Raw genomic sequence first — 18,768 nt, forward strand, 5'->3', positions numbered from 1 at the left:
CGGAGTGACGAAGAGGGAGCCGGGCCAGAGCTCTCTGTCTCCGGGCCGCGCCGACCCTCACCTGCGGTCTGAAGGACGGGTCGTGACCGAAAGAACCATGCCAGTTGAGGTGGTTCGGCACCTAGCTAGGATGCCACCTGGACGCCTCCCGATGGGCCGCACTGACGTGGGGCCGGTCGGAGAAGTCACGAGCAGCCCCCAAATAAAATATTGTAATTTATCTATTTTTATTTTATAGTCTATATTTATTACATTTTCTGGTGAAATTCGTTTCCGTTTTTAAAAAGCTCCCCCTGTGTCTCTGATATCAGAACATCATTTTGTAAATCTGCAACATATAAATAACATAACAAGTATTAATAGTTATGTTATGTTAGTACTTTATTAATGTCTATTTCTTGTTTAAATCCCGTTCCCGTTCGCTAGCTAACCGCGAGGACCCGAGCCTTTCTGATGTCAGGAATCATTTAGTGAAAGCTTTTAATGAGAGGTTCAGACAGGAAGGCTTCACTCGCGGCCTTCCTGTAATAATTACAATTTTCTATTTAAATCGCATTTTAAAGTGAAATTCGTTTCAGTTTTCGGTAGTATTCGTTCGGGACATTTCCCCCGGCGGCAGCAGACCTTTCTCCCCCCTTTCTCCCCCTCTCTCCCCCCCCTCTCTCCCCTCTCTTATCCCTGAATGTAAACCCGTGTTCTCCGCGCGTCGTGTGAACCCGATCCGCTGAACTCTTCTTCTCTTGTCATGTATGGGCTTTCCTCTTTTCTTCTTCTGTGGTTCTAAACGCGGATCATCTCCACTTTGCTCTCCATCCAAGTCTCTTTGCTCCTTTACGTCGCAGCGGTTTCACGGTCATTCTGAAGCGTGAAACCGCTCCGACGGCCCTCCTTTCTCCCTCCTTTCTCTCTCCTTTCTCTCTCCTTTCTCCCTCCTTTCTCTCTCCTTATTCATGGCGACTCACTCTCTCCTTTATTTCACATTAAATCTCCCAGTTTGAGGTCTCTTTGGGGGGGGGGGCAGACATAATGCGGCTATTGAAGGGGGAAAGGGGGGCTTTGAACGCACCTTCTTTATCCTCGGTTACATGCTGCTTTCACAGCGTGTGGGACATTTCAGCACCCCGGAGACAAACAGGGGCAAAAGAAAAAAGTATCAAAAAGGCAGTTTTTTTTAATCATCCATCTTCTCCGCTTAGAGCCCCAAACGTTCCTGTCCCCCCATCAACCAGCTCTGACTGGGGGGTCCCGAGGCGCTCCCAGGCCAGAAGAGATAGAGTCCCTCCACCTGGTCCTAGGTCTACCCCTTGGTCTCCTCCCAGCTGGACGTGCCTGGAACACCTCCCTAGGGAGGCGCCCAGGTGGCATCCTAACTAGGTGCCCGAACCACCTCAACTGGCTCCTTTCGACGGAAGGAGGAGCGGCTCAACTCCGAGTCCCTCCCTGATGACCGAACCTCTCACCTTGTCCCTAAGGGAGACGCCAGCCACCCTGCGGAGGAAACCCATCTCGGCCGCTTGTATCCGCGTTCTGGTTCTTTGGGTCGTGACCCACCCTTCAGACCGTAGGTGAGGGGAGGAGGGAAATGACCCGGTTTTAATCATTAATTTAGAAAATGTAGCAAATTAAGAAAATTACTTGATAATATCTGAGACACGTAGGGACCGCTTTATTGTCAAAAACAGATACGAATTTTACAAGAAAATTTATTTAAAATATAAAATAAATCAGGAAAAATTACAACGACAAAAAAGCAAAAGTGATGTTTTTTTATTTTTACTAAATTAAGCATATTATTTAATCATATCAATAATTACATTACATATTAATAATTACATTACATTACATAATTACATTACATTGCATTTCATTTAGCTGACGCTTTTATCCAAAGCGACTTACAATAAGTGCGTTCGACCAGGAAGTGTCAGCTTTGGGGAAAATAGGACCCAAATGCAGAAAAGGACTAAAAAAGGTAAAATAATAAAAAGCGAGCTTTATTCCAAAAAAAAGCCGATGGCAAAAGAAAACAAGAAAACAATTAACATTAACAAAACTGGGACAGACAGGAACAAACTTACAGGTGGGAACAGGCAGGAGACGCGGACTAGCAAAGACGAGCAGGCGATGCAGGGAACAAGGACATGAAGAGACAAGGTAGCATGGGAGCACAAGACAAGACTAAATACACAGAAGGGTAATCACAGGACAAGACACAGCTGGGCAGAAACACAAGGGCAACAGGTGAACACGATGAGGCAATCAGACACACCAGGGAAACTGACGACAGGAAGGCAACCACAGGGAGGAAAAACCATGCGGGCTAATGACTGATCCAAGCGAGTTTGTGTACAGGGAGAAGAGGAGGGGACCGAGGACAGAGCCCTGAGGGACCCCTGTAGTTAATTGACAAGGGTCGGACTCGGACCCTCTCCAAGTGACCCTGTAGGTGCGGTCTTTGAGGTATGAGGTGAGGAGGGAAAGTGCAGAGCCTGAAGGAGGATCTGATGGTTCACCGTGTCGAATGCAGCAGACAGGTCCAACAGGATGAGGACAGAGGAGAGGGAGGCTGCTTTAGCAGTGTGCAGTTCCTCAGAGACAGCAAGGAGGCCAGTTTCTGTGGAGCGACCTGCCTTGAAACCAGACTGGTGCGGATCCAGAAGGTTGTTCTGATGGAGATAACAGGAGAGTTGTCTAAAGACAGCGTGTTCAAGTGTTTTAGACAGGAACGGGAGGAGAGAGACAGGCCTGTAGTTTATAACATCAGACGGGTTGAGAGTGGGTTTCTTCAGGAGAGGGTTTACTCTCGCCTCCTTGAGAGTGTGTGGAAAGTGACCAGAAGTTAGAGAAGTGTTGATGAAATGGGAGAGAAACGGTAGAATATCAGGAGCGATAGTCTGAAGGAGGGTTGAAGGGATAGGGTCCAGAGGACAGGTGGTAGGGTAGCGTCTCAAAACCAATGTTTACCTTAAGTGAAACATCCGGGGCTTGAGCCCAGGTTGCCCCCCCTCGCGCCGCTGAGGAGCTCCCTGCGGCAGGGAGGGGCAGTTCCATGGACACTGGTGGGGGGGGAGACCTTGAGCTCCACCCTCAGTTCCACGGGGAGCCAGTGCAGTGATTTCAGGACGGGGCGATGTGATCACCGATCAGAGACTCTTTGGGACATTTCACTAATTGGTTAACGAGCAGCCGGAGCCCGGCGACCACGTGATCACATCGTTATAAAGGAATTCATTTGTCTCGACCCGAGCCGCGATCACGGCGTCAACCGGACCGTGACTTATTCAGACTCATTCCTAAATAACAATCAATGAAATCACAGGTCAACACTTCCTCTTCCTATAAGAGACATATATATATATATATATATATATATATATATATATATATACTTTGTACATTACATGACATTACACACATTTGGTTGAGTGTGAAATACTAATCTCTGCAGTCAAAATAAAACATGAAATGCTGTAAAGATGATATTTCATGATGAATAAAGACAGAATATTAACTCATAAGATGATATCTTAATATCAACATAAATAAAACAATGTGATCAGAGGAGTTTGGAAAGGCGCGTGACCCGAAGTCCTTCCACTTCCACACGGCGCTCCTCCTCCCCTCCGAGGCCCTCCACTCCCCCGTGCTCTCCGGTCCTCCTCTGCCTTCCGACCTTCTTCCCGCCGGACCGTGGGGTCACGAGCCGTCCGCCGCTCTGATGGAGCTCTGTCCCGCAACATGGCCTCACTCTCAACCTTCAGATCCAGCCTGAACGCACGCCTCTTTAAACCGCGTATTCTATTTCATCATCCTCTAAAGTGATCGTTGTTTTTAAGTCTCGAATAATTACTGTTTGACCGTCTTTGTGTTTGATGATGCTCTGGAAGGCGCCCATAAATAAAATGCATTATTATTATTATTATTATTATTATTATCATTATTATTATTATCATTATTATCATTATTATTATCATTATTATCATTATTATCATTATTATTATCATTATTATCATTATTATTATTATTATTATTATTATCATTATCATTATTATTATTATTATTATTATTATTATTATTATCATTATTATTATCATTATTATCATTATTATTATTATTATTATTATTATCATTATCATTATTATTATTATTATTATCATTATTATTATCATTATTATCATTATTATCATTATTATTATTATTATTATCATTATTATTATTATTATTATCATTATTATTATTATTATTATCATTATTATCATTATTATCATTATTATTATCATTATTATCATTATTATCATTATTATTATTATTATTATCATTATTATCATCATCATGATTAAGGTGCCACCTGTAATGATATCTTGTGTGTCCCTCCAGAGGTGCAGAAGCTGTCCAGCCTGGTTCTCCCGAGCGAGGTGATCATCGCGCAGAGCTCCGTGCCAGGTACGCGCTGAGCTCACGCGCTGCTTCTGATTCAAGGGTCAAACATGGTTTTAGTATTTAGGACATTACAGAGATCTGAAAGCATGTGACCTTTCAGCCTCTCAGCTGCTTCTGTAATTACATGGAGCAGAAAAAGACATGTTTTGTTATATTTGCAAATTGTGAATGTATCACATGAATGTATCCTGGTGAGGGTTCAAAGCTCAGATGAATATGAAATAAATACAGTTTATTTATGATTGTTAAACGGACGAACGGTGTGTGTCTGCATCGTGGCGCGTTCACTCTGCGGGAGACAGACACTGAGCATCAGACCGGAGGCCGACCGGTGCACACCAGGTGCACGCGCGCTATAACGGTCTAAAGCAGGGGTTTAAAGGCGAGCCTCCCTCAGAGAACACGAGAACAGCCCCCTCCCAATTATTATGGCTAGTATTAGCCTATTATTATTATCATTATTATTATTATTATTATTATTATTATTATTATTATTATTATTATTGTTGTTGTTGTTGCTGTTGCTGTTGTTGCTATAATGCAGGGGTATCGCATTGCATTTCAAAGAGGTCCAGTGAGAGAACATTTGAAATGACTCGCACTGTTCCTCTCCTCGTGTCGCGCGCGCGTGTGTTTGCATCTATGTGCTGACTCACTGGCTGCACCCATTTGATTGGCTGGGTAGCGTCACCTCCTTAAAACATTAAACAATATTAGTTTTAACATCGTGGATAAATCCTTATATCGTACATCTTGAAATGCTAACTACACACTGAACGTCAACTTTGCCTCCTCGTTCCACTCAGCCTGCTTTAGCGGGAACATGAGTCTGCGTCTTTGATGCGCGCGGCATACACGCAGATCGTCCTCTGGCTCAGGCCCGGTTCTACGGGGTGCATAAGGGTGCATTGCACCCTCAGTTGAGTCGTTATGCACCCTCATTTGAAAAATGAAAAGTAAAATTTTTTTTTTTAAAGTGAAAAATATTACATTTTGCCAACTATTACTAACAATAGTAGTAATAATAATAATAATAATAAGAAGAAGAATATAGTTGAAATAAAATAAATGGTAATTGTGGTTGAATATATATAATATTGTCTGCTGCATTTATTTGATCAATTTAAACGGTAAGTAACGTTATTATGTCAGGTGCGCGCGACCTGTGCCGCTGCACGTTCGTCCTCTGCGAGGTGCTGACACAGCAGTCAGTGATGGATCAGAACACGGTTCAAACAACCAGCCCTTATCCCAGCATGCACTGCATCAGCTGCAGGTAATAACAGTTCAGATCATGGGGACGTTACGTCACTGTCGTGGACACTAACGTCCTCCTGCCCGACTCGCCGGCTTTGCCCGCCTCGCCCACGGAGGCGGAGCAGCCACAGCCGTCTTTGTTGCCCCAAACACCGCCACCCCTCGGCGGCCCGCAAGTGCCAGAGGACCTCTGAGAGAACAGAGCCTGACAGGTATATTTAAAAAAATACCCAGCTCGCCTGTCCAGTGGGCGAGGCGCTCATTTTGCAGCTCACGGTCTCAAAACAGAGATAGGCTGAATATTCATGTGAAAAAGATGCCATCTTCTGCATGCAGACATTTCAGTTCAAGTAAGTCAGATGCCTTCACCACAACTGGCTGCAACAACTGGCGCCGTGCTCTGATAGGCTGCGTGATCAGGGACTGGGAAGGCATAATCAAGCAAAGAGCACATCGATCCATAGATCTCTTAATGTTGCTCTCAAAGTGCACCAGATTGATGCTTTTAACTTCAATATTTAAAAAAAAAATCTTCCTGGGGGAGCATGCCCCCGGACCCCCCTAGAGGAGGTGAGGACCCTCCTAGAGGAGGTGAGGACCCCCCTAGAGGAGGTGAGGACCCTCCTAGAGGGTGTTAGGTCCACTCCCCACTTATAAAAATAGCACTTTACCACTGCACCCTCTCTAATCTCAGATGCACCCTTAGTCATTTTGTTCTGGAACCGGGCCTGCTCTGGCTGCAGCCTTGACCGGCACTTGCTTCTGATCAGAGTCCCGCACCCCCACGGGCAGGCGGAGGGGAAGGGAATGAGCACCCCCACGGGCAGGCGGAGGGGAAGGGAATGAGCACCCACACGGGCAGGCGGAGGTGAAGGGAATGAGCACATAGGCCCATAGGGGCGATAGGGGCGCCGCCCCACCTCTTCCCACATACAATTTCTTTTTTTAATTAAAAATATATATTTAAAAAAAATATATTTTATATTTTTATTTTTAATGAACAAGGTAAATATCATACAATTGGTATCGCAAAAATGTATAATCTACAATAAAATCTCGTTTAAAATTGTGTTACGATGTCTAAAGTTACTGATGAGTCACATGTTTCCTGCCTGGCCTTGCCCGTGGCATTAGTTTATCATTACGGGGCAGAGCCCCCGAGCGAAACAGCAGCAACCAGCTGGTTGCAAAAGTCTCAATAGTAAACTGTGCCGCCGAAACATAATTTCAGCCAATCAGCGCCATCAAATGTTTTGGTCACGAGGGCACTCACGTTGGCGCCCACGTTGCTTACGTGCGTTGACGTGAGTTGTTTTTTAGACTCGTGAGTCGTGAGTGACCAAGGTGACGCAGTATTTGGATGAGAATGGTGTGCAGGTGGAGTCGCCGGACCTCGGTCCGCCCAAGAGCTACTCTCCAATCCTTTTGAAAGGAAAAGTTTGGGAGATAAATTGATACTTAAAGACCTTGGACCGGACCAACCCGATTTGTATATATCACAGCAGGCTCGTGAAAAAGACAACATGTATCAACAAGGCTTCTCACGTGGCTAGCTGGATGCTAACAGGTAAATGCTATCTTTTGTTTCCCATGCTGGCTCTTCAAACAGCCGGGGACAGATACGATCTGTTCAGAAACTAGACGAAAGTTAAACAAGTACAAACCACAGACTGCCTGTGTCATGGAGAATACAGTCGCTGGTTTATTTATGTCTGGAGGCCGTTGTTGTGAGTGTGGACGGTCGGAGCATATACTGCGTTAGCTTAGCCGATCTCCATTCAGAAAACACGCATTTTAAAAGGTGTTTCTCTGCCGTCTGTCTGCAGACTTGTCAAAGCATTAATTCATGGTTTTTACTAACCGATATCAGTATGTTGTTACGTCGGCATCATTTAGAAACCTGTATTACAATTAAATCACGGTCACATAGGTTCATGTTGTTGTAGCTGTAGCTCCCGAGCCAGCGCGTCTTGTTTGAATGATGTAAACACAGCTGGCAGCCGCGGTGAAACTCGAGCATTTAGAGCGAAGCGAATATTCGCATCGCGTCTGGTCTGAACGCAGCATTAAAGCGAGCTCCGCGCTGCACTGGAAACGCGCCATTACATCACTAGAAGTCCTAATTCAAGGGATCATTTCTTTTACTCACTCTATCAACAGCCCCACCAAAAATATGTTCCACCTGCCGCCACACGCTGGCCGTCTCCTCTCTGACTTTAGGTCACTTCACTAAAAAGCGATCCATGTTGCCGCTCGCATAAAGTTAGCTGAAGTTAACGAGCTAGATTTCACTGCTTCTCGTTATTTCTTTCTCACGCTGCCCCTCCCCCTCCCCTGTCCAGGGGGCGCTACAAAATATAATTATAATGGTATTAATAAAACGTATATATTTTGTGTTTCAGGAGAAGGTTTGGGGATCTTCTCGAAGACGTGGATTAAAGCAGGAACAGAGATGGGACCGTTCACCGGACGTCTGATGTCCCCTGAACACATCGACCTGTACAAGAACAACAACCTCATGTGGGAGGTAAACAAACACACACACACACACACAAATATCATAAATCTTAAAATGCTAACTTCAAATATGATATATCGTACGTCTAAGTATAACTTATGAAACCCTGAGAGACTAAAACAATGTGTTTGTAGTTAAAGTTAAATATTACGATCGTGATTCGGCCCTTACGATCTGAACCGAGGTGTTCCCGTTCTTCAGGTGTTTAACGAGGACGGGACGGTCCGATATTTCATCGACGCGAGTCAGGAGGACCAGAGGAGCTGGATGACGTACATCAAGTGTGCGAGGAACGAGCAGGAGCAGAACCTGGAGGTGGTGCAGGTCGGCAGCAGCATCTTCTACAAGGCCGTGGAGGTCAGTGTGGCTTACGAGGTTACTTGTCCTAGGCTGAGGTTGCTCTAGGCTGAGGTTGCTCTAGACTGAGGTTGCTCTAGACTGAGGTTGATCTAGGCTGAGGTTGCTCTAGGCTGAGGTTGCTCTAGGCTGAGGTTGATCTAGGCTGAGGTTGCTCTAGGCTGAGGTTGCTCTAGGCTGAGGTTGCTCTAGGCTGAGGTTGATCTAGACTGAGGTTGATCTAGGCTGAGGTTGATCTAGGCTGAGGTTGCTCTAGACTGAGGTTGATCTAGGCTGAGGTTGCTCTAGGCTGAGGTTGCTCTAGACTGAGGTTGATCTAGGCTGAGGTTGCTCTAGGCTGAGGTTGATCTAGGCTGAGGTTGCTCTAGACTGAGGTTGCTCTAGGCTGAGGTTGCTCTAGGCTGAGGTTGATCTAGGCTGAGGTTGCTCTAGGCTGAGGTTGTTCTAGACTGAGGTTGATCTAGGCTGAGGTTGCCCTAGGCTGAGGTTGATCTAGGCTGAGGTTGCTCTAGGCTGAGGTTGCTCTAGACTGAGGTTGCTCTAGACTGAGGTTGATCTAGGCTGAGGTTGCCCTAGGCTGAGGTTGCTCTAGACTGAGGTTGATCTAGGCTGAGGTTGCTCTAGGCTGAGGTTGATCTAGGCTGAGGTTGCTCTAGGCTGAGGTTGCTCTAGACTGAGGTTGCTCTAGACTGAGGTTGATCTAGGCTGAGGTTGCTCTAGGCTGAGGTGCTCTAGGCTGAGGTTGCTCTAGGCTGAGGTTGATCTAGGCTGAGGTTGCTCTAGACTGAGGTTGATCTAGGCTGAGGTTGCTCTAGGCTGAGGTTGCTCTAGGCTGAGGTTGATCTAGGCTGAGGTTGCTCTAGGCTGAGGTTGCTCTAGACTGAGGTTGATCTAGACTGAGGTTGATCTAGGCTGAGGTTGCTCTAGGCTGAGGTGCTCTAGGCTGAGGTTGCTCTAGGCTGAGGTTGATCTAGGCTGAGGTTGCTCTAGGCTGAGGTTGATCTAGGCTGAGGTTGCTCTAGGCTGAGGTTGCTCTAGGCTGAGGTTGATCTAGGCTGAGGTTGCTCTAGGCTGAGGTTGCTCTAGACTGAGGTTGCTCTAGGCTGAGGTTGCTCTAGGCTGAGGTTGCTCTAGGCTGAGGTTGCTCTAGGCTGAGGTTGCTCTAGGCTGAGGTTGATCTAGACTGAGGTTGATCTAGGCTGAGGTTGATCTAGGCTGAGGTTGATCTAGGCTGAGGTTGCTCTAGACTGAGGTTGATCTAGACTGAGGTTGATCTAGGCTGAGGTTGATCTAGGCTGAGGTTGATCTAGACTGAGGTTGATCTAGGCTGAGGTTGATCTAGGCTGAGGTTGATCTAGACACTCGCGGACCACCTAACTCCACAAATATCCAAAAACACATTGTTTTTCTAGAACAGATTACAAATCGCCTGAAAATGGTACAAACAGGTGGCAACATGTGTGACGAAGGTGTTGCGCTGGGCTATATCATGCAATTTACAGTGAAACTTAAGCTCGCTCCATTGCGGAGATATTCCCGCGAGAGTGCGGAAAACTTAAATAGATTAATTTATTTCAAATGTGAAATTTTACCAATAACCTCACGGACCACCAGGGGTCACTCACGGCCACCAGTGGTCCGCGGACCACACTTTGAGAAGCACTGCGGCTGAGGTTGCTCAGTTGGTCTACCTGTACTTCACGTAGCTCTGCATGTCGTCGCTCAGGTGCTCTCTGGAGATACTCCTCGTAACGGACGTAATGTAACAGCTGTAACGGTTGTAGTTGCAGCTGGAGGGATACTGACTTGTGAAAAGTAACTACAATTCTACCCGTGATATACGCTCATTACATCACGGCTAAGAACCAATCAGATCGCTTGATTTGACCTGTCCGTTTATAGTTATTTATTATCTTTTAAATATTAATATTATTATAGCAGTGCTGTAGAGGTCTTTGAACGCACCGCCTCCTGTCCACGGACACAGAGCTTCTTCATTTATTTATATAGCTCATTGTATCGCTGATGGTCGTGCTGCACATGATTTACAACGCAAGATATTATTATATGTTCTACGATGTCCTTCATACGAGGCAGCTTGTTAGAATGTAGTCATATTTAGTCGTATAAAGTTATGTAAATTAAATATACATTCCCGGTAAATGAGTGACATTTTAATCAATTTCAGGAATAGAAGAATTAAAAAGGCAGTTAGATCAGGACATTCAAAATGGAGATGCAGGAGTGTGTGTGTGTGTGTGTGTGTGTGTGTGTGTGTGTGTGTGTGTGTGTGTGTGTGTGTGTGTGTGTTGGTCAATGTGGTATACCCTACCATTTTACCTGACGACCCACCGCCTTACACGTGTGTGTGGTGGGAGTGTGTCGCCCTCTGCTGGGAGACTAGATGTATTTATTTCATGGTGGACTTTTATTCACCATGGAAACTCCCCGCCTCTTTACTGACAACACCATTACCTTCCACATTACCAGTTCTCTGACATGCTGTGTTTACAGATGAGGTGTAATATTTGGAGAGAGCTACAGACAGAGACAGTTAGTAAAACAAAATGATTAGATGTTTCCTTTCACTTCAGTTAAATACAAGACATGTTATTAAAGATGAATATGCGTTTTGGTCCCTAACAACACGTTTCCTCTCCTCAGACGATTCCTCCGGACCAGGAGCTCCTCGTGTGGTACGGAAACTCCCACAACACGTTCCTGGGAATACCGGGAATACCTGGAGGAGACGAAGAGCAGACCAAGAAGACAAAGACAGGTAAACATGATTTTATTATCCGTAAATTAATCCATGAATGTGGATCCTGACAAGATCTTTTATTTCTCCTGTTTTTACGTCATAATGACAGCAGAGAAAATTATTCAGATCAGTTTTTCTGCCTTGCCTCTCAGGGCTTCCGTAAGATAATTAAAATATCTGATGGTTTAAAAACCTGCAGGAATGAGTCTTAAACCCAGACATGAGTCAGCATTGTATCACTTCCTGTCCCCTCCTCTAAAAGTCAATGGTTTTCTGAATGTGTTTTTGGTTGTTATCCTGAAATAAAGTCATCACGCGCAACATTAGCCTCCTTTAGCTTAGCGGTGGTGAAGTGAAGTCATGTGACCGTGCTGTAGTTCCTTTATAGCCCAACATTAGCCACCTTTAGCTTAGCGGTGGTGACGTGAAGTCATGTGACCGTGCTGTAGTTCCTTTATAGCCCAACATTAGCCACCTTTAGCTTAGCGGTGGAGACGTGAAGTCATGTGACCGTGCTGTAGTTCCTTTATAGCCCAACATTAGCCACCTTTAGCTTAGCGGTGGAGACGTGAAGTCATGTGACCGTGCTGTAGTTCCTTTATAGCCCAACGTTAGCCACCTTTAGCTTAGCGGTGGTGACGTGAAGTCATGTGACCGTGCTGTAGTTCCTTTGTAGCCCAACATTAGCCACCTTTAGCTTAGCGGTGGTGACGTGAAGTCATGTGACCGTGCTGCAGTTCCTTTATAGCCCACATTAGCCGCCTTTAGCTTAGCGGTGGTGACGTGAAGTCATGTGACCGTGCTGTAGTTCCTTTATAGCCCAACATTAGCCTCCTTTAGCTTAGCAGTGGTGACGTGAAGTCATGTGACCGATCTGTAGTTCCTTTATAGTCCAACATTAGCCTCCTTTAGCTTAGCGGAGGTGACGTGAAGTCATGTGACCGATCTGTAGTTCCTTTATAGCCCAACATTAGCCTCCTTTAGCTTAGCAGTGGTGACGTGAAGTCATGTGACCGATCTGTAGTTCCTTTATAGTCCAACATTAGCCTTCTTTAGCTTAGCATTCAACGTTTGTTTAACACGGAGATTATTTTCTACATAATCCAAAATCAGATGGAGAAATCCCATTGGACCAGGGAGATGCTGCCTTCAGGGTCCACTACAGAAATGCCACATCCCTGCACCGCTCTATAATCCCTCCTCTTCCTCCTCCAGATGAGTTCCACACCTGTGAAGGCTCCTCCTCTTCCTCCTCCTGCTCTTCCTCTTCCTCTTCCTCGTCCTCCATCAGTGTTGGTCGCATGCGTTGTGTAATCTGTCATCGCGGGTTCAACTCCCGCAGCAACCTCCGCTCTCACATGAGGATTCACACGCTGGACAAACCCTTCGTCTGCCGCTTCTGCAACAGACGCTTCAGCCAGTCGTCGACTCTGAGGAATCACGTGCGCCTGCACACCGGAGAGCGACCGTACAAGTGCCTCGTCTGCCAGTCCGCCTACTCCCAGCTGGCCGGGCTGCGCGCGCATCAGAAGAGCGCCCGGCACCGACCATCTGCAGATGCTAATGCTAAGGCTAACGCCATCGCCGCGGCGGGGGGAGGGAACATGATGGTGCACTCCCCTCAGAATCACCCCCCCCAGCTGAGCATGCCTCACCCAGCCTCTCTGGTTCACCACATACCCACCATGGTGCTGTGAGAGGCACCACTGAACTAGAGCTACTGAAGTATACCTTTCTCAGCAGTTTTAAACACGTTGCTAAAGTTGTAAATTGAAAACAGATCAACAGAAAAGCTGGTTTAGCTCAATATGGTGGTTGAAAGTATCGATCAATCAACCCTAAAAATGAACTAAACTCCATCCAGTCACAGTTGAAGGGTGATATTGCGTATCTGATCCCGGGTAACGCCAGAAACCGTAGAAGTTCTGGTTAAAGTTGTACATTGAAAACAGATTTTTGTATTCCTCCTGGCTAGCTTCAGCTAAACGTTGTGGTCCGCCTTCCAAGAGGTACGTTTAATATGTGACGGACGTACATTGAAAAGAGCCGGATTAGCCGTACGTGACGAATCCTCTGACGCTACCATTCAACGAACCTGCTGAGGTTGAGATTTTGGTTTGGCCTTAGAAAAGTACTCGTTTGAAGTACCCCAAAACTGACGCTCCCATTGAACTCAAGTCCGAAGTCACAGTGAGGGGTAACCTTACGTATCTTATCCCTCAGAGACCGTAGAAGTTTGAACACGTGGTTTTCGTTGTGGAAACGGAACTACTTGGTTGAGAGAAGAAACAACATTGGGTTTCGGCCACATACCCCCCACGGTGCCGTGAGAGGGCCTGAGTCACAGCAGAACAATAACTGGTGAATTTTACATTTGAACCAAACTGCGTCCTCAATAACCGTGAAGGGTAACGTCAGCAGTTTTAAAAACGTGGTTAAAATTGTGAATTGAAAAAGATCAACAGATTTTAAATCCTGCTGGCGAGGTTTAACTAAACATCGTGGTTTGAAACATATTTAAAAAAAGCCAGATTAGTCGTACGTCTTGAATCCTCTTACGAACCTGCGTCGTTGGAGCAAAGAAAGCCCGGCTAGCTTGAGAAAAAGACTGAAGCTGTTGATCAACTCTGAAACGGACGCTCCCATTGAGCCCGTCCAATCACAGTGAGGGGTAACGATACGGATCTCATGGTCACTTTTAAACACGTGGTTAAAGTAGTAAATGGAAACAAGAAACAAACGAAGCAAAACGACCAGCTTGGAATAAACATCGTGGGTCGACTCAGAACACGTTTCATTATTACAGATGTCTGGTTTCCAAAGGGACACGAACTCTCGCTCTGGAGTCTTCGTGGCGTACGCTGGAGACTCCCAAACCACGACGTGCTTTTCAAAATACCGTACAGATGTTGAACCTGGAAGCGTCAGTCCTCTAAACAAAGCTCCCCAACACACCGGTGAGGCTTAATCAGAGGCGCGTCGTTGGTAGGCCAGCAAACCTCGCCTGGCTGTGAATGAGGATCGATCCCGTTAAATGCAGTTGTTTACGTGCATCGTGTATGTCTGCATTAGGACACATTGACATCACCCTGGAGTAGCTTTCAGGTGATTGTCTCGCACCACATTGGGTGCAAGTGTAGGTTAATTAGAGGATTTATTAAATGATCAAGCACGAAGCACGTGTACTTATTTAGAGCATCATAGTTATTTATAATAAAAGGTGGGAGGACTGCATTTCTGAAAAGCGCTTTTATTTTGCAATTAACGCCACACACGCACGCACACAAACACACACACACACACACACACACACACACCGTCTCTTCACACTGATCCTTAAACGTGTTGCATGCTGGGACGTTGTTAGCCCTATCAGTGTCGTAAGACGTCGCGCTGCTCTGCACGCTGCTCTGTAACGTAAAGTAAGTGTGCGTGATGGAAACTCAGAGGACGTCCTGCAGAGCTTCTACACGTCGTGCTGATTGTTGGTCCCTTCTCGTGGCACAAATACACTTTATATACTGTGCACAAAGTGTGAAGCTGACGCATTGTTGCTGCCGTCTCTGAAAGTCCCAATAAGCAGATCCCGCATCCTACAAAGTCAGATTGCAGTGTTTTTAATGGAGTCTGGCGGCTTAGAAGTACACGACAATGTCCGTAAGCAACACTTACAAATAACAACAAATACCAGTTGAGGTATCCACGATATTTAGGATGCTTCCACAGCTCCAGCTTGCCGTCAGATGCTGCTCTGCGCTCTCGTGATGTAACGTCGCGGAACACGGATCTCCCGCCAAAATGTGCGTGTTTTGAGTTGATGTGAAACAGCTGGGAAACTATCATACCAGTGATTACAGCACTGTTCGTCTCGCGCGGCTGTGAACTAGACCTCCTCTTAGCTGCATGCTACCAGGGTCGTCTCTACAGACTCAGATGTGTAGTTATTATGAATGATATTATTATTCTGTGTTAACCCCACGTTGGGTGTGCGCGGGTTCAGGAGAGGACCCTCCGTGCTCGCGCGACCCGTGGATCAGCAGCTCCGGCTGGTGGCGGCTTCTCGCATGTACATCGACTGTCAGAGTATACTCATGTGGATATAAATGTGCTTTGAGCATTTTAAGAAATTAATTCAACCGTCACTTTATCAGACGTCACATGTGTGAAGTATGTTGAGTTAAAGGACGTTGTATTTGAGCGTGTATATACTCCTAATAAAGTATTACTAAAGTCTGTCTGTGTGTTTTTATACGTATAATTAAGATCCAGCTGAACAACCAGAACCAGTACTACTGTAGGTACAAATACCCTCAGAGAGAAGCAAGTACTACTGTAGGTACACATATATACTCTCAGAGAGAAGCAAGTACTACTGTAGGTACACATACTCTCAGAGAGAAGCAAGTACTACTGTAGGTACACATACTCTCAGAGAGAAGCAAGTACTACTGTAGGTACACATACTCTCAGAGAGAAGCAAGTACTACTGTAGGTACAAATACTCTCAGAGAGAAGCAAGTACTACTGTAGGTACACATATATACTCTCAGAGAGAAACAAGTACTACTGTAGGTACACATACTCTCAGAGAGAAGCAAGTACTATAGGTACACATACTCTCAGAGAGAAGCAAGTACTACTGTAGGTACAAATACCCTCAGAGAGAAGCAAGTACTACTGTAGGTACACATATATACTCTCAGAGAGAAGCAAGTACTACTGTAGGTACACATATATACTCTCAGAGAGAAACAAGTACTACTGTAGGTACACATATATACTCTCAGAGAGAAGCAAGTACTACTGTAGGTACACATATATACTCTCAGAGAGAAACAAGTACTACTGTAGGTACACATACTCTCAGAGAGAAGCAAGTACTATAGGTACACATACTCTCAGAGAGAAGCAAGTACTACTGTAGGTACACATATATACTCTCAGAGAGAAGCAAGTACTACTGTAGGTACACATACTCTCAGAGAGAAGCAAGTACTACTGTAGGTACAAATACCCTCAGAGAGAAGCAAGTACTACTGTAGGTACACATATATACTCTCAGAGAGAAGCAAGTACTACTGTAGGTACACATACTCTCAGAGAGAAGCAAGTACTACTGTAGGTACACATATATACTCTCAGAGAGAAGCAAGTACTACTGTAGGTACACATATATACTCTCAGAGAGAAGCAAGTACTACTGTAGGTACACATACTCTCAGAGAGAAGCAAGTACTACTGTAGGTACAAATACCCTCAGAGAGAAGCAAGTACTACTGTAGGTACACATATATACTCTCAGAGAGAAGCAAGTACTACTGTAGGTACACATACTCTCAGAGAGAAGCAAGTACTACTGTAGGTACACATACTCTCAGAGAGAAGCAAGTACTACTGTAGGTACACATACTCTCAGAGAGAAGCAAGTACTACTGTAGGTACACATATATACTCTCAGAGAGAAAGCAAGTACTACTGTAGGTACACATACTCTCAGAGAGAAGCAAGTACTACTGTAGGTACACATACTCTCAGAGAGAAGCAAGTACTACTGTAGGTACACATACTCTCAGAGAGAAGCAAGTACTACTGTAGGTACACATACTCTCAGAGAGAAGCAAGTACTACTGTAGGTACACATACTCTCAGAGAGAAGCAAGTACTACTGTAGGTACACATACTCTCAGAGAGAAGCAAGTACTACTGTAGGGACACATACTCTCAGAGAGAAGCAAGTACTACTGTAGGTACACATACTCTCAGAGAGAAGCAAGTACTACTGTAGGTACACATACTCTCAGAGAGAAGCAAGTACTACTGTAGGTACACATACTCTCAGAGAGAAGCAAGTACTACTGTAGGTACACATACTCTCAGAGAGAAGCAAGTACTACTGTAGGTACACATACTCTCAGAGAGAAGCAAGTACTACTGTAGGTACACATACTCTCAGAGAGAAGCAAGTACTACTGTAGGTACAAATACTCTCAGAGAGAAGCAAGTACTACTGTAGGTACACATACTCTCAGAGAGAAGCAAGTACTACTGTAGGTACACATACTCTCAGAGAGAAGCAAGTACTACTGTAGGTACACATACTCTCAGAGAGAAGCAAGTACTACTGTAGGTACACATACTCTCAGAGAGAAGCAAGTACTACTGTAGGTACACATACTCTCAGAGAGAAGCAAGTACTACTGTAGGTACACATACTCTCAGAGAGAAGCAAGTACTACTGTAGGTACACATACTCTCAGAGAGAAGCAAGTACTACTGTAGGTACACATACTCTCAGAGAGAAGCAAGTACTACTGTAGGGACACATACTCTCAGAGAGAAGCAAGTACTACTGTAGGTACACATACTCTCAGAGAGAAGCAAGTACTACTGTAGGTACACATACTCTCAGAGAGAAGCAAGTACTACTGTAGGTACACATACTCTCAGAGAGAAGCAAGTACTACTGTAGGTACACATACTCTCAGAGAGAAGCAAGTACTACTGTAGGTACACATACTCTCAGAGAGAAGCAAGTACTACTGTAGGGACACATACTCTCAGAGAGAAGCAAGTACTACTGTAGGTACACATACTCTCAGAGAGAAGCAAGTACTACTGTAGGGACACATACTCTCAGAGAGAAGCAAGTACTACTGTAGGTACACATACTCTCAGAGAGAAGCAAGTACTACTGTAGGTACACATACTCTCAGAGAGAAGCAAGTACTACTGTAGGTACACATACTCTCAGAGAGAAGCAAGTACTACTGTAGGTACAAATACTCTCAGAGAGAAGCAAGTACTACTGTAGGTACACATACTCTCAGAGAGAAGCAAGTACTACTGTAGGTACACATACTCTCAGAGAGAAGCAAGTACTACTGTAGGTACACATACTCTCAGAGAGAAGCAAGTACTACTGTAGGTACACATACTCTCAGAGAGAAGCAAGTACTACTGTAGGTACAAATACTCTCAGAGAGAAGCAAGTACTACTGTAGGTACAAATACTCTCAGAGAGAAGCAAGTACTACTGTAGGTACACATACTCTCAGAGAGAAGCAAGTACTACTGTAGGTACACATACTCTCAGAGAGAAGCAAGTACTACTGTAGGTACACATACTCTCAGAGAGAAGCAAGTACTACTGTAGGTACACATACTCTCAGAGAGAAGCAAGTACTACTGTAGGTACACATACTCTCAGAGAGAAGCAAGTACTACTGTAGGTACACATACTCTCAGAGAGAAGCAAGTACTACTGTAGGTACACATACTCTCAGAGAGAAGCAAGTACTACTGTAGGTACACATACTCTCAGAGAGAAGCAAGTACTACTGTAGGTACACATACTCTCAGAGAGAAGCAAGTACTACTGTAGGTACACATACTCTCAGAGAGAAGCAAGTACTACTGTAGGTACACATACTCTCAG

General features: G+C 45.1%; 1 protein-coding gene across 1 annotated transcript in view; it reads left to right on the forward strand.

The window, feature by feature from the left end:
- Positions 1-13,199, forward strand: part of LOC117444469 (PR domain zinc finger protein 12-like) — a 14,217-nt gene extending 1,018 nt beyond the window's left edge. Inside the window, exons 2-6 of the mRNA XM_034080019.1 lie at positions 4,378-4,443; positions 8,100-8,224; positions 8,417-8,572; positions 11,237-11,351; positions 12,549-13,199. Of these exons, the coding sequence (XP_033935910.1) occupies positions 4,378-4,443; positions 8,100-8,224; positions 8,417-8,572; positions 11,237-11,351; positions 12,549-13,030 (944 nt within the window). The 3' untranslated portion in view covers positions 13,031-13,199. The remainder of the gene's footprint in view (positions 1-4,377; positions 4,444-8,099; positions 8,225-8,416; positions 8,573-11,236; positions 11,352-12,548) is intronic.
- The last annotated feature ends 5,569 nt before the right edge of the window (positions 13,200-18,768 follow it).

Source organism: Pseudochaenichthys georgianus, unplaced genomic scaffold (genome assembly GCF_902827115.2).
Source record: "Pseudochaenichthys georgianus unplaced genomic scaffold, fPseGeo1.2 scaffold_820_arrow_ctg1, whole genome shotgun sequence".
Taxonomy (NCBI): Eukaryota; Metazoa; Chordata; class Actinopteri; order Perciformes; family Channichthyidae; genus Pseudochaenichthys; species Pseudochaenichthys georgianus.